The sequence below is a fragment of the Ascaphus truei genome, chromosome 3 (genome assembly GCF_040206685.1).
Source record: "Ascaphus truei isolate aAscTru1 chromosome 3, aAscTru1.hap1, whole genome shotgun sequence".
Classification (NCBI taxonomy): Eukaryota; Metazoa; Chordata; class Amphibia; order Anura; family Ascaphidae; genus Ascaphus; species Ascaphus truei.
In genome coordinates, this window is record NC_134485.1 from 206,804,916 (window position 1) to 206,821,132 (window position 16,217).

Consider the following 16,217-nt stretch of genomic DNA (forward strand, 5'->3'; position numbering starts at 1 on the left):
TCTTGAGATTTAGATCCAGGGAATAAATTCAGGGACACGAAGCAGTTAACGTGGTGCTCCATATTGCAGTGAAAGGCCTGTAGCCAGAATGCCAGCTAGACAGCAGGTGGACGGGAGTCCAGGAATCTGCAGCAGATAGGCACCCTCTTTTTCAAATAAAGAGGATCGCCTAGTCCAAAGTCTCATCTTGGGTAGCATGCCTGCCCGTAAAAGTTTAGTGCCCAAATTGGGTGGGAGCCTGAGGACCCAGAAGGCCATTTTGTCAGTGAAGTTTATTATTTTTGTTTCTGGAAATAGCATTGTTGAAGAAACATTAGTGCCGTCTAGTTGAAATGATATTACTTGTGAAGATTGAAAGTGAAAAATTATATATTTGATTCTGTTTAGACCTTATAATGAAGACCTTTTTTTATTTTTATGTTAAAAGTCTCTGGTGGTCTTTTTCAATTCTCCCTCGCCCTTCACCCTGCCCAGGAACCTCCTAACCATTTAACATCCCTCTAACCCCCCTCTTACCCCCCTCCCCCCCCCCCCAACAAACAGATTTTCTATTAATCTGCTCTGCAAATTGGCTGGTAACAAGTATACCCAGGGCCGCTTTATACATTAGGCCGACTAGGCACAGTACCTAGGGCCTACGAACCTTTTAGGGCCTACGAACCTTTTAGGGCCTACGAACCTTTTAGGGCCTACGAACCTTTTAGGGCCTACAATATTTCACTTGAAAAAATAACTAAACAAAAAAAAAAAAGACAAAATAAGAGAAAACAGCAAATTTTCATTTAAAATGCCTTCAAAGTATTGATACCTTTTAAGGGTGACCAGGTGTCCCGGTTTAGGTTTTTTTAACCTCTGTCCCGGCTGCCCTGCATGCTGTAAAATGTTCCTTTTTTTTGTGGCTGTTCCGCTTTTGACCATCAGAGCAGGGGGGGCAGCAGAGAGCAGACAATGCATGGAGGAGAGCAGGGGCCGGGTCTGAGCTGCGGAGCCCCAGCAGTGAGACCTGAAAGTGTCAGTGAGAACTTCGGGTGTCTGCTGCCAGGGCTCAAGTTGGCTTCCACCACCCATGCAGGTATGGTCCAGAATGGGGGACATACACACACTCACACAATGGGGGGGGGGGAGACACAGAGAGAGGCACAGGCACAGCATGGGGAGAGGCAGAGAGAGAGAGAGACACACAAGCACAGCATGGGGTGAGACACAGCATGGGGAGAGACACAGAGAGAGGCACAGACACAGCATGGGGAGAGGGGCACAGCATGGGAAGAGACAAAGCATGGGGAGAGACAGAGAGAGGCACAGGCACAGCATGAGGAGAGACACATAGAGAGGCACAGGCACAGCATGAGGAGAGACGCATAGAGAGGCACAGGCACAGCATGAGGAGAGGCACAGGCACAGCATGGGGAGAGACACAGAGAGAGGCACAGGCACAGCATGAGGAGAGACACAGAGAGAGGCACAGGCACAGCATGAGGAGAGACACAGAGAGAGGCACAGGCACAGCATGGGGAGAGGCAGAGAGAGAGACACACACAGGCACAGCATGGGGAGAGACACAGCATGGGGAGAGGCACAGAGAGAGGCACAGGCACAGCATGGGGAGATACACAGAGAGAACACAGGCACAGCATGGGGAGAGACACAGAGAGAGGCACAGGCACAGCATGGGGAGAGACACAGAGAGAACACAGGCACAGCATGGGGAGAGACACAGAGAGAGGCACAGGCACAGCATGAGGAGAGACACAGAGAGAGGCACCGGCACAGCATGAGGAGAGACACAGAGAGAGGCACAGGCACAGCATGAGGAGAGACACAGAGAGAGGCACGGGCACAGCATGAGGAGAGACAGAGAGAACACAGGCACAGCATGAGGAGAGACACATAGAGAGGCACAGGCACAGCATGAGGAGAGACGCATAGAGAGGCACAGGCACAGCATGAGGAGAGACACAGAGAGGCACAGGCACAGCATGGGGAGAGACACAGAGAGAGGCACAGGCACAGCATGAGGAGAGACACAGAGAGAGGCACAGGCACAGCATGAGGAGAGACACAGAGAGAGGCACAGGCACAGCATGGGGAGAGGCAGAGAGAGAGACACACACAGGCACAGCATGGGGAGAGACAGCATGGGGAGAGACACAGAGAGAGGCACAGGCACAGCATGGGGAGAGGCACAGAGAGAACACAGGCACAGCATGGGGAGAGACACAGAGAGAGGCACAGGCACAGCATGAGGAGAGACACAGAGAGAGGCACCGGCACAGCATGAGGAGAGACACACAGAGAGAGGCACAGGCACAGCATGGGGAGAGGCAGAGAGAGAGAGACACAGAGAGAGGCACAGACACAGCATGAGGAGAGACACAGAGAGAACACAGGCACAGCATGGGGAGAGACACAGAGAGAGGCACAGACACAGCATGAGGAGAGACACAGAGAGAACACAGGCACAGCATGGGGAGAGACACAGAGAGAGGCACAGGCACAGCATGAGGAGAGACACAGAGAGAGGCACGGGCACAGCATGAGGAGAGACAGAGAGAACACAGGCACAGCATGAGGAGAGACACATAGAGAGGCACAGGCACAGCATGAGGAGAGACGCATAGAGAGGCACAGGCACAGCATGAGGAGAGACACAGAGAGGCACAGGCACAGCATGGGGAGAGACACAGAGAGAGGCACAGGCACAGCATGAGGAGAGACACAGAGAGAGGCACAGGCACAGCATGAGGAGAGACACAGAGAGAGGCACAGGCACAGCATGGGGAGAGGCAGAGAGAGAGAGACACACACAGGCACAGCATGGGGAGAGACACAGCATGGGGAGAGACACAGAGAGAGGCACAGGCACAGCATGGGGAGAGGCACAGAGAGAGGCACAGGCACAGCATGGGGAGATACACAGAGAGAACACAGGCACAGCATGGGGAGAGACACAGAGAGAGGCACAGGCACAGCATGGGGAGAGACACAGAGAGAGGCACAGGCACAGCATGAGGAGAGAGACAGAGAGAGGCACAGGCACAGCATGAGGAGAGACACACAGAGAGAGGCACAGGCACAGCATGGGGAGAGGCAGAGAGAGAGAGACACAGAGAGAGGCACAGACACAGCATGAGGAGAGACACAGAGAGAACACAGGCACAGCATGGGGAGAGACACAGAGAGAGGCACAGACACAGCATGAGGAGAGACACAGAGAGAACACAGGCACAGCATGGGGAGAGACACAGAGAGAGGCACAGGCACAGCATGAGGAGAGACACAGAGAGAGGCACGGGCACAGCATGAGGAGAGACAGAGAGAACACAGGCACAGCATGGGGAGAGACACAGAGAGGCACAGGCACAGCATGAGGAGAGACACAGAGAGAACACAGGCACAGCATGGGGAGAGACACAGAGAGGCACAGAGAGAGGCACAGGCACAGCATGAGGAGAGACACAGAGAGAACACAGGCACAGCATGGGGAGAGACACAGAGAGGCACAGGCACAGCATGAGGAGAGACACAGAGAGGCACAGGCACAGCATGAGGAGAGACAGAGAGGCACAGGCACAGCATGAGGAGAGACACAGAGAGGCACAGCCACAGCATGGGGAGAGGCACAGCATGGGGAGAGGGGTACAGAGTGGGGGGGGGGGGAGAGAGAGAGACAAAGAATGGGGCGGGGGAGACACAGAGAATGGGGGAGAGAGACAGAGAATGGAGGGGAGAGAGACAGAAAATGGAGGAGAGACAGAGAAAGGGGGGGGGGAGAGAGAGACAGAATGGAGGGGAGAGAGACAGAGAATGGGGAGAGAGAGAATGGGGGAGGGAGAGAGAAAGGGGTGTGTGTGAGAGAAGGGGGGACAGAGCGGGATAGAGAGACATAAAGGAGAAGGGGCGCAGTTGGTGATATCATTTGTTTTATAAAAAAATTTTTTAATTTGTCCCGGTTTTTACTTTGGTCACCCTAGATACCTTTACATATCGAAAAACAAGTATCGATGCCAAATATCGCTAGTATCGAAAGAAACAAGCAAATGATGAAATTAGCATAAAATGAGTAAAAATATCGGACACACAGGCCTCTAGAAATAAAAGTGCCTAGGGCCTACGAAGGTCTTAAAATGGCCCTGAGTGTACCTGTCTGGCCCAGCAAGGTAACAAACAGAATCTAATTTGCCTCGCACAGTGAGATGATGAGATTGGCATTTCCTTTCTACATGGCAAAAACAGCACCAAAGCTAAGAGACTGGGGCTAGACTTGGACAGAGACTTGATGGACTGAAATTTACATATGATATTAATACCATGTTATGTTTGACAGATATAAAATCACTGTACTGTATATAGATATTTTCTCATTCAACTATGTATGTATTCAGTATTCTGCCACAGTCATACTGTAGCTATCAAAGGCCAAGATTTCAAGTAAGCATGTTCCTGAGCCCAAAATTACAGTACACATTAATAGAATTATTCTGACCCCAAAGTCAATAACCTATTGAAGTCTATGAGTATTTAGCCAGGTAACCCCCTGGGCTACTAATTTCCCTGCCTAACACATAAGCCCTGGTACCAGCGCAGGCAGTGTTAGGGTTAATCTCGTCCCTACTGCAGTAAACAACTCCCTAGAAGTGACAGGGGGGGGTGAGCCAAGGCCGAAGTACCGCCCATGATTGGGGTGTCGACCTGGGGACCCTCTCCTGGGAACAAAAAGGGGCTGCAGCTCTAAATTTATTGGTTCTGTCTCTCTCACTCCTCAGTGAGAGAGGTGTGTCCTATCCTCTCACCTCAGGGGGAGTGGGATGTAATCCAAGCTGAGCCAGGGACCTGGTTTCAGGCCTTCCTTCCCGCTGGGGAGTGGAAGTAGCTACCCCATGCTCCACCAGGGAGTGTGGGAGATTGGGATAGACCTTTGGGGTCTCAAGCCCTGGGAGTTGAGTCCAGGGACCAGAGAGGAGAGTGTGCTGTGATGTACGCTGTGTACTGCGGGAGACTCAGGCCCTCCTGTTGCCAGCAGGTATGCACCACACTAAGACATGTAGCCAGACCCTAGTACAGATTAGGGGGGCCGATCTGCGATTGCCCCGGGGTCCATGCCTTACACAGGTATATTCCCTAAAGTGTGATCACCATTTATTTGCAAGTCTGGCAGTCATTAGACGGGAAAATTATGTGTAGGTGCAGTATATCATCTAATATTATCCTCTTGTTCTTTGTAGAACAGAGAGGAGAATATATTTATTGAGATGTTTTTAATGTAACCGCAATCCGTTGGGAGGGTGGGTGCCTATATAGGAACGGGGGTGTATATACAATAACTCATCCTGATGAAGCAATATACTGTAGTGTCACAAAACACACAGCGAGTTCTGTGTAGAATCACGTCAGCCTAGGGGGGTTCATGCTGTTTTGGATGTTCTCTACATATATCATGCTAGCAGTTTTCAGACCATGATATGAAATATTAAACAATTCTATTGAATCAAGGAACCAGTTTTCACCCCAATGATGCTATAACGGAGGTGAACTTTTTTATGAAACGCCAATGCGCTCTGTTGAAGCGAAATGGAGTAATCAACTATTTATTGCTAGTGCAATGATAACCATACAGTCACTTTCATTCGAGTGACGGTATTTTAACACCCCCCAAAATCATATTCCATAGTGACTTGACATGCCTGTAAATCACAAGGCAACAATATAATATACCAGGGGTGGGCAACTTAAATCGTTAAGGTCCAACAGGTCAAGTTTTCAGGATATCCCTGCTTCAGCACAGGTGGCTCAGTCGAAGACAAAGTGGCTGTGTCAATCGCCAATTATCTTTTAATACAATAATTCAACATTACAGTAATAAATACAATTTACATGATGCCTCCATATCGGGGTAGAAAAAATCTGGGGTGGTCTGGTGTCTAAAATGTAACCCTTGGCGCCTGTACTGTGTGCAGCGCTAACTGATTTGCGACATGCAGCAGCGCTCCCCAGCATGCGTTCATGCTGGATGCTGCTTTGCGGTCGGGCGGTGACCGCCCATGGTGGTGAATGATAGCTCAGCCGGTTAGTGTGGCTTGGCAGACTTAGTGCTTGTGGCAGAGGCGAGCAGGGGCAGGGGACGGGAGCGAGTCCGAGCGCTCCAGGACTCTTATCAACCCTGCTCTCAATTCAGTGTGCCAGAGGGAGTGTTACAGATGCACACTGACACAGCCTCTAACGGGAGGGGCTGTTAGCCTAAGTATGTAAAATTTATGACCAGAGCCGCAGACAGATTTCCCGGGGCTCAGGACTTACAACCAGGGTCCCCCTCCCCATGTCGGTGGTGTTGCGAGCCCCTTCATTTCACACCTCCTGAGCCCCCTCTATTTCCCTCCTCTTCCCATGTATTTCTCTCCCCTCTGTCTCACTCCCTCACTGACCCCTTCTCACTCTCCCCCCTCCATCAATTACCCCACTCTCACTCAATCCCCCCCCGCCTCACATGTATTTCTCTCCCCTGCGAGTCACTCTTACTCCCTCTTTACCTCACTCCCTCTTTACCTCACTCCCTCACCCTATTACACTCCCTCTCTCCTCTCACCCCCACCCTCTGTCAATTACCCCAGTCTCACTCAATCCCCCTCCCCTCACCCAATCCCCCCCACAAAATACATCCCAGAAAACCCCACAATACAATAAAAAAAACCTTCCCACCCCCAAATATATACAACCCCCCACCACCCCAAATACATTAAAAAAAAATTACATATAAGCCCCACCACTCCCCAAATACATACAACCCCCAGCCCCCAAATGCATGTAATCCCCACATCCCCAAATACTGTACATAGAAAATACAGACTTACTGTTACAGAGTCCCCTGGACGACTCCCCCCCCCCCCCCCTCTCCTGGGTCCCCACCTCCCCCCCTATACCCCTGTATGTCTTTTTCCTCCCCCCCTCTCTCCTCCCCTTTATATCCCCCCACCCAAGAAAATGGAAAATGTTATATGGACACTCACAGACTGTAAAAAAGCATCACTGTCATGGGATCATGACATTCTTGTATGTTTCTGCATTATCTGATTGTGCCCAATAAAAAAATTGTTACAAAAAAAGAAAATACAGACTTACTTTGAGGATGGTCTCAGGCCCCTAGCCGGGCCCCGGCTCTCCCTAGCTGCGGGCCTCCCTCACTGAATGCCCCACGCCGATCTTCTGATGCTGGAGTGCACTGGACCCCTCTAACATCGGCATGCCCGGAAGCAAGCTGGACTCGGTTTCCGGCGCAAGCCATCATGAGAGAGAGGCCCAGCGCATGCCAGCGTCAGAGGCGCAGCGTGGGATAGTCATTGAGGTAGGCCCACAGCTGGGGAGAGACAGGCTCGGTGGCCACTTCAGGACCTGCAGCTGGGCCCCCCTGCAGCCACCGGGCCAGGTTCTCCCCCTCCCCTTGTCGGCGGCCATGTTTTATGTCCACCCCTGATCCATATACACTACTTGACATAACACAATAGAGACCTTATGTACGGTACTACATATTTGTTTCCTAATACCAATTTAACAACCTTTAGTGAATGTAGGCCAGGTGCTTTAGGTAGGAGAGAATGCAACTGAAATTCCAAAGTTGCAATGATTCAGGCAGACTTATGAAGCAGTTTTCGAAAATATAAAAACTATATTTAGGCAAACCGTTTTTACATAAATAGTTCTTCATATAAAATCAGTGGGGGATTTCACAAGTTATCAAATAAAACATTTTGGACAAGCTGTATGAAAATATATTATAATCCTGATTATGATTTACAATATCCTGACTTTTCCCCCCAATTGTTTTGTAGGTGCAAGTTTTTCAGTCTCACAGAGACGCCGGAGGACTACACCATAATTGTGGATGAAGAAGGCTTTTTAGGTAGGTCCCTGAAATATACTGATTTTGTTTGCTTTCTTAATCCATCTGTTTGCACAACTGTAACCCCCCCTCCTAAGGTTTACTAGCAGGTTTGTGCATGTGAGCCCCACCCTGAGTTACCATAGGGATTCTGAAATCACGGAGAGCATTTAGCATAGGGAGAAGGTTCTAAAGAGTAGGTTCCTGGAAGACACGAGAGGAGCCGCGAGAAGAGATGGGGATAGACCAATTAGATCATAGAACAGACCAGGCCCCCCCTTTATTTATTATGTTGTAGAGAGGGACAGTATCCTTTAAGTTAGGATTCCAGAAGAAGGATAATTGAGCCCCAGCAGGTCCCAACAACGCAACAAAGGGCCTCAGGAAAGAGGGCTCCCGGGTGTCGGTGGATCAGCTCCAACTGCGGATGCGCACTAATGCTCATCTCAGTCTGTTTGGAAGTGGCCGTTCCCAAACATGCCACGGGTATTGTTGTTAATTGCAAAGGACCAGACAGGATCCCCGTAATGGGCCTAGTGTAACCGGGGAAATACAGATGATTATTCCGAAGCAGCAAAGGGGGGCCGGGTCCGACACCAGTAGAGCAACTAAGTCAATACACCTCCATTTGAGCGTTATAAGTAGGCAGTTATGGAAGTACAGTGTTCATGTGTAACTACTAGAAAAATAGTATAACATAAGTGTGGAATGTCCCTGTGCCTAGGGACATGAATAAAAGACTGATGTTGTACTATAAAAGTTCCTGGCGCCCATTATTTCCATCCTTGCTACCTCATCGCCCAGCCGCCTGAATCCAACATCCTGAGGTCAGGGTAAAAAAAGGTTCTGAGTAGCCAACACACTACAACAATGTAATCTCTCTAAGCCGGGCAGGGAGGGTTACACAATAAAAGAAGGCCTCAATTTCCTCCCAGATGAAACAAATAATGCCATTATAATTAGGGTGACCAGATTGGCAAATGTAAAAACCGGAACACATGAAAACATTATTGATGATACAAATTCACCTCCCTTTTTCTCTTGCCCCTCTTCTCTCCTGCCCTCCATCCCCCCCTTCCTCCCTCCATTTTCCACCCTCCCCCTTCCTCCATCAATGCCTCCCCACCTTCTTTCCTCCAATCTCCCTCCCTCCATTCTCCCCCCCCCCCTACCTCCATGTCCCTCCATTCTCCCAAAGTTTTTAATTCTGACTGCACGGCTCCTCAGACCTCCGCAATACCGGGACACTGGAAACATTTATCGGGACACCGGGAGTGTTCCTTAAAAACCGGGACATCTGGTCACCCTAATTATAGTGCAGAATATCACAGAGCTTTCATACGATTAAATATCAGTGTTGGTACAACGTATCACACCAATATCCCACCAACAATTTAGACTGGTATATATATATATATATGTATGTGCTCGTAAATACCAGGAACCAGCGTTAAGAAAAATAGATTGATCTAAAAAGCAGACTGTTTTCATTTTAGTTTCACATACGGAATACGAATCATTTGGAAAATTGAAGCCCAAGAACTAAACAAAAAAAAATCAAAAGCTTACTTATTCCCTTCGGCCATTAAAATACAACCAAGGTATAGCTCATGGCTTTGTTGATGATAGCTATTCATATCATGCCCGAGGACTAAATAACGACTGCAAAGGCTGAAGGATTTCTTGAAAGCAAAGTTAGCTGTGGCAAAACACCCAGTCTGAAGAATGCACGGACGCACTGTTGGGCCATCTCTATGTATGGATTCGAACCGCATTTGTAGGGATTTTTTAAGGAGCAATCCCAGCCGTTTTTATTTTCTTATACATAGGATTGAAGGTGGGGGGCTGGCGCTGAACCCCATTAATTTCAGCTTCATGAGATACAGACCTACAAAGTGGGTGCCGGTATCTCGGCAAAGTTTAAAGCTCCTGCGTCTCACGCTGGCCAATAGAAGCTGCGCCTGATGACATCACGGCTTCCTATTGACCCGCAGGGCGTGGAAGCCAAGAAACTTTTCCTTTACGTGAACCCTGGTAGCCGAGCGGAGCTGCTACTGGCAACCCCTATGGAGGTCTGTATCTCTGGAAGCGGGGGGTCCACAGAGCTGAAACGAATGAGTTTCAGCTCCGGAGACCCCCTGCTTCAATCCTATGCTAAAAAAATAAAAATCGCCCCCAAAAATCGCCCGCTTGGATTGTCTCTTTAATCCATCCTGCAATATAGATTATTAATGTTTAAATTTAGCGACTTTTTTCCCTAATATTTAATTTAAATAATACAACAAATTAAAAGGGAGAATAACTAAACAAATCAGAAATACTGTAACTGCTATAAATAACAGAGGAAGAATAAAAATCTGTGCTAACTGAACAAATATAGTTAGTGTAAATATAATTGGTGCATAAGGAAATGTACTACACTAAATTGTGATCACATATACAGATCTGTGTAATGAATGTGCATCTAGCAAAATAAGGGTGATTGTAACACATGAATCTTAAACACAAAACAAAACAGAAATATGGAATTATGTGGATTGTGAAGAGATGTGATATAAAAAGTGAGAAATTCTGGAGAAAACAACCCTCCTTGCTCTTTTGAACAACGGTAAAATCCGTCATGGTGCCAAGGAATGCACCTTAGAACAGATGGAATAAAAATATCACCAAAAAAATGAATATATATATAAAATGGTAATATAAATAAATAACAACCTAATGAATTCAAATATATGTGTAACCATCCGCGAGGAAAACATAGCATATCATTACATGAAGCACAGGAAAACATTTAATGTAATTAAGTTACATGTTGTTATGAGTTCCAGATGACGAGAAAATATATTATTCAAGTTTATCCAGATTAGAAAAAAAAACAAATGTTGGGAAACCTTGAAGAGATGAAACAATTGTGGATTTGCACTTGCAAGGTTTTTTCATTTGCATTGCTAATATGTGTAGGCACCTACCTACTGTATTTGGTGCCTCTTGTTGCTCAAAGACAAGGGGGGAGGGAGTGGAACAGGCAGTGTGCCGTACATGCTACACTGCTAGATGCAGTAGGTTGCATTGGGTCCTATGTTCTGGGAAGGTTCTAGCTCAGGGGTCTGCAACATCTCAAGGAAGAAGAGCCATTTTATAAATAAATATCTTCCTCCAAAATATTCCGAGAGCCGCAACACATTCATGAAGATTACACCCCCACAAACACATACATATACTATACACACCAATAGGGAAATACTGTATAAGCATTAACATACACCAAAATATGTGGGGGAATAAAATGCATCTCACAATAATAAGTCCCTTTATTTAGTTTTTTACATACATACACGACCCCAAAACACACACACTATCCCCCAAATACACACACACTACCCCCCCCCCCAAAATAAATATATATATATATATATATATATAATTTGTGTGAAAAAGAAAGTACACCCTCTTTGAATTCTATGGTTTTACATATCAGGACATAATAACAATAATCTGTTCCTTAGCAGGTCTAAAAATTAGGTAAATACAACCTCAGATGAACAACAACACGACATATTACACCGTGTCATCGTTTATTTAACAAAAATAAAGCCAAAATGGAGAAGCCATGTGTGAAAACCTAAATTCAAAGAGGGTGTACTTTCTTTTTCACATGACTGTATATACACACGCCAATAGAAATCTTGGGGCCCAGGTCAAATTAAAGTAGCAGGGCCCCCCCTGATTAAACTCCTCCATCTTCCCCTTGTAATCCCCACATCTCACCCACTCCATTCATTTTCACATCTCGTCCCCCATTAAATCCCACAACGCACAGCGTATTGGGATATGGGGGGAAGAGGGAGGAAGAAGAGGAGGAGAGGGATGGGGGGGGGAAGAGGGATGGTGTGAGAGAGAGAGGGGACAGGGATATTGGAAGAGAGGATCTGAGAGTACTGTTGCTGCCCTGGAGGAGTGAGGGGTCCTGTTAGAAACTTGTAGAGAAGGGGCCTGCCGAGCTGCCTGCTGAAAGGTGCACACAGAGGTGCCTGTCAGGGGAACTTCCCTTCTACCAGTCTACAGCAAGCTGCCTGGACAGGCACCTCCACGGACACCTTACAGCAGGCCACCTCTACGGACCAGGCCAGTTAAAGCCTGGTCTCCGCTTGCTGCTGTGGCGGACGCTGCAGGGAGGAGAGCCCTCCCCTCAATTGTGCCGGGCCCGCTGCGAGGGGGGGGGGCCGCAGCGCTGTGGCGAGAGTTGCTCCTGCTCTCAATAGAATTGAGAGCAGGACTCGCGACGGAGCGCTAAACCACGCCCCCCAGCGGTTCAGCCAACTAGGGCGAACCTGCCGGGTGACGTCTCCGCGCCCCCGTCACTCCCCCACCATGCCCCTCCCTCACCCCTCACCCCCCAGCACCCCTCGGTCTCTCTTCCTGCAGCTCACTGCAGACCGGGGAATCGGCTGCACGCGCCGCCAGTCTCGCGGGCGCGCGTGCAGCGGAGGTACTGGGGCCTCAGCCTTAGGTTTGCCAGCAGGATAGTGAGGGAGAGAGGCAGCAGCTGGGTGTTGCGACCTGTAGAGTAGCAGCGGAAAGAGCCGCAGTTTGCCAACCCCTGGCCTAGCTGGTCGCACATGGAGGAGAGACATAAAAAGTGATAACCTGGAATGAAGATCTAGTTAAAAAGAAAACTAAAAGACAGAGAGAAAAGTGATTAAAGATGGGAGACAGGTGAGAAAAGAAAGAGTCTACAGAGCGAGCGGAAATTATAGATATACATATACATTTAGCCACACCCAGTAGCACTCCTTTGGACACACACACACACACACACACACACACACACACACACACACACACACACACACACACACACACACACACACACACACACACACACACACACACACACACACACACACACACACACATATATTTATTTATATTAATTAATGTTTGGGGTTTCTCAGAGCTTGTTGGGTATCTGTGTATTTAAGAAATACGGAGGTGCATCTGAGATCACATATGTATAGCAGTGCTAAATACCTGTCTAATTTCATATTTAGAAAGTGCATGTATTTGCAATTGAATTCCATAACCAAACAAGGATTCAGAAAAAAGGATTAGATCCTTCAGTAATTTTAATAAAGATTCTTTGTTCTTTCAGCTTTAAAGTGCGGGTTACAGAATCTCAAATGAAACTGTCCTGACATTTTGAACAATTTCAGTGTGGGGAGTAGGGATGCGTGAAAAGTTCACACGAGTTCGCATATCTGGCAACATTTTCTTACTTTTTTTTTTTATTTTTCTAGACAAAATTTATTGCAAAAAAAAAAAAAATGTGTTTGCTTGGGTCACCATGCTTAAATGTGTAAGGTGACCTGACTTATGCAGTATGTGCAGGTCACATTACTTATGCAACGTTGTTTTTTGTTTTTAATCATATTTATTTTTAATTGGACATGGTAAAATATTGACATTTTTCCCATTTCTATATTGCAACTTTTGCAAACATTTGGACACCATTAATGAAACTTTTCCTGAACTGCAATTGCCTAACTTGGTACATCCCTAAAAGAGCCTCAAGTCGAGCTGAGAGAAACAATATTATTCCCAATACAAGCCACAAATTGTGCAACTCTGTTTGCTACCAATCATGATTTGGCTCGGATTATGTTTTGGGTTTGACCTGTTTACCATTCACGAACTGTAATTAATCGGGTCTCTTTAATTAAGCAAACTGTCTATTTTTTGTGCAGAGGATTATGGGTAGAGAAGCGTGCTGCACGAGCAGATTAGAAACAGAATCGGAGAGTGATCTAGCAGAGGGGCAAGGCTTATAATGAAGGTTTCAAAATCTCTTGTTGTGATATCAGTGTCTACGAAAGAGAAGACAGCTTGGATATTACAATCTAATTTGGGGCGCTTATCCTTAAAAAAAATTCCAGTACCTCCTACCATTTTGACGGCAATGTCACAAATTATCTACAGACCAAGCCTATACATATCATTTGTAATATTTAATTACACATGACACACGAACAGTAGCCAAAAGCATATCGCTTATAACCTGAATACACCACGTGGGACCCGAAATTAAATAGCCTAATGCAATTATAAAGCGAACCTTTATTTTGTGATAAAGTGGAGTTTTATTTATTAAATTATGAGCTTATTACCAGGGGGGGGGGCGGGGTTCCCAGAGCTGAAAATAATGCGATTTAGCACCGAAGATTCCCCTGGCTCCAAGCCTGTAAAAAAAAATTATGAAGGTTGTTTAGGGTGGATTGATACTCTAAAGCAAAAGCATTAACCAATTAACTAATGTGTATACCATAGCAAAAAGTGTCATAATAGATGAGCCACCATTGATTACCATCTTTGCTGCCAGTTGGGCTTGCAACGTATTGCTTTGCAGTGGAAGGGTAAAGGGTAATAACGTGATTCTAAACCAATCATTGAGTACACAAACCAACACTTGTGTAACTTCGTATAGACAAACTGATGTTGGTACTAGCAGGCCAATAAAGATACTGTATAAAAATGCACAGCTCTTCACACTATAGCACACAATCAAATACATTGGCATCACAATGTGATGTAGATTCAAACATCTCTTTTTTTTTGTAGATGGCAGGCTCATCACTTCAAACCCAGCAGCGTGAATCCCACAAATAACTGAAGTTATCAGCACCTTCGTGGGTTGAACAATTCATTTCCATAAATAACCGGCGTTGCTATTAAATAACACATTACGTCAAAGTGGCTCTGGTTGTTTTAATCTAAAATGAATCACCAGACATTATACAAAATAAAAGTTTAACTGATCCTCAGCGGCGCGTTGGACATTTGACAGAAGGATACAATTAGAGTAGTACTTGGTCACTCTGAGATCTCAACCACCAAGAGCCAAAATCGGTGATATTTGGGGGTTCTGCATCAAAAAATTGAATTTTAATTGGAAAACAAAACATTTTCATTGTAAAACTCTTTTGAAGTCTTTAGACGGTTGATGCTAGAAATCAGTGAGACTGACACCACATCAGTGTGACTTACAGAGTTGACATGTCTACACTAAGGGAGTTACAAAATATGTTCCACTTGAGGAATTGTAGCAAAATGCAGATTTTTTTTGCTCACATAAACTTTATAGCCTTTTGCAGTTAGCTAAATTGTGTATTTTTGCTATTTCTTACCGACTTTTTCTAAAATTGAAGAATAAAAATCCGCTGCATGATGGTATTCAAAGTATAAACCAATTTGATTTTTCATGAACTGTGGGGAAATATTCTGGGAAATGGCAAATTGTGGATTTTTTGCAGTTTGATGAGCCTAAATAGGTTTTCTTTTCATATTTTCATATTTATCCACTATAAATCTGCCAATATGATGTGAAAATCCACAAATGGCATAAGGGAAATACAATCCCTCCTGGGACCAAAGTGAGCATATTCCATTCACATGTTTAAAGGGTCTCATGGGTGAATCATAATTTTTTTTTTAAACTCCAGTCTGGACCTTTAAGTGTATTTAATGAATGTATTATTGCTTTGTTTAAGTCTTAGCAGAGGCTTGATTTCTTCTGGTTACTCCCTTTTGTGTGATGTCACTCTGGGATCAGCACAAGCTTGTACAGGCAGATCTCATCTCACTAGGTTCTCTGATAAGGGTAAAGAAAACGCTCGAATGACAAACACTTCCTCATTCAGAAACCCCGTAAAGAAATGTAACTGGCCGAATGTGGCATTTAAAATGTAAAAGGTTTTCCTGATATTTAAGAGAGCGTGTGGTATACATCACGATTCTTTGTGTTGATTTGTTGCAATGCTTGATTTAGCAAGAAATCTGAGTAGTGATGTAAGAGAGTGATCAGAGGTGTTCGTTTACAGTACTTGCCATGACAATTATGCTAGCGTATCAATTTATGTTATTCCACTATCCTTTTCCACCCCATATACATAACCGGCAATGCCTTAACTGTAATGTCTACCATTTCTGGATTGTAAACCTAAAAGGCCTGCACCAGATCAAAAGCATCAAACTTGATCGACCGGGTTGTCACCTCTGATGCAGATGCTAAAAGAAGGAACATTAAATCAGTGACATGCTGCATGGTGTTGATAGTCAGCATGATACATGGGGCCCAAGTGATCTTGTTACTTAAAAGCCTGCACATTTATTTTCTGCATGAAAGGGGCTTTTTTATCTTTTTCGAGAGCATGTGTGGGTGGCTAATGTTATTCCCTGCTGTAGAAAAGAGCAATTTATATTACAGGAGCAAAATCTTTCTAATATGCCATGCCTGCTTATTTACCATCTGACATTGCCATTAATCACGCTGCGGCAAAGAGTCCTGCGA

General features: G+C 45.9%; 1 protein-coding gene across 3 annotated transcripts in view; it reads left to right on the top strand.

Moving 5' to 3' along the window:
* The window catches only part of CASTOR2 (cytosolic arginine sensor for mTORC1 subunit 2), a 256,646-nt gene that overhangs the window by 115,037 nt on the left and 125,392 nt on the right, over positions 1 to 16,217 (top strand). For all 3 annotated transcript variants that reach the window (XM_075589965.1, XM_075589962.1, XM_075589963.1), the window contains one exon: positions 7,824 to 7,894. In XM_075589965.1, the coding sequence (XP_075446080.1) occupies positions 7,824 to 7,894 (71 nt within the window). The remainder of the gene's footprint in view (positions 1 to 7,823; positions 7,895 to 16,217) is intronic.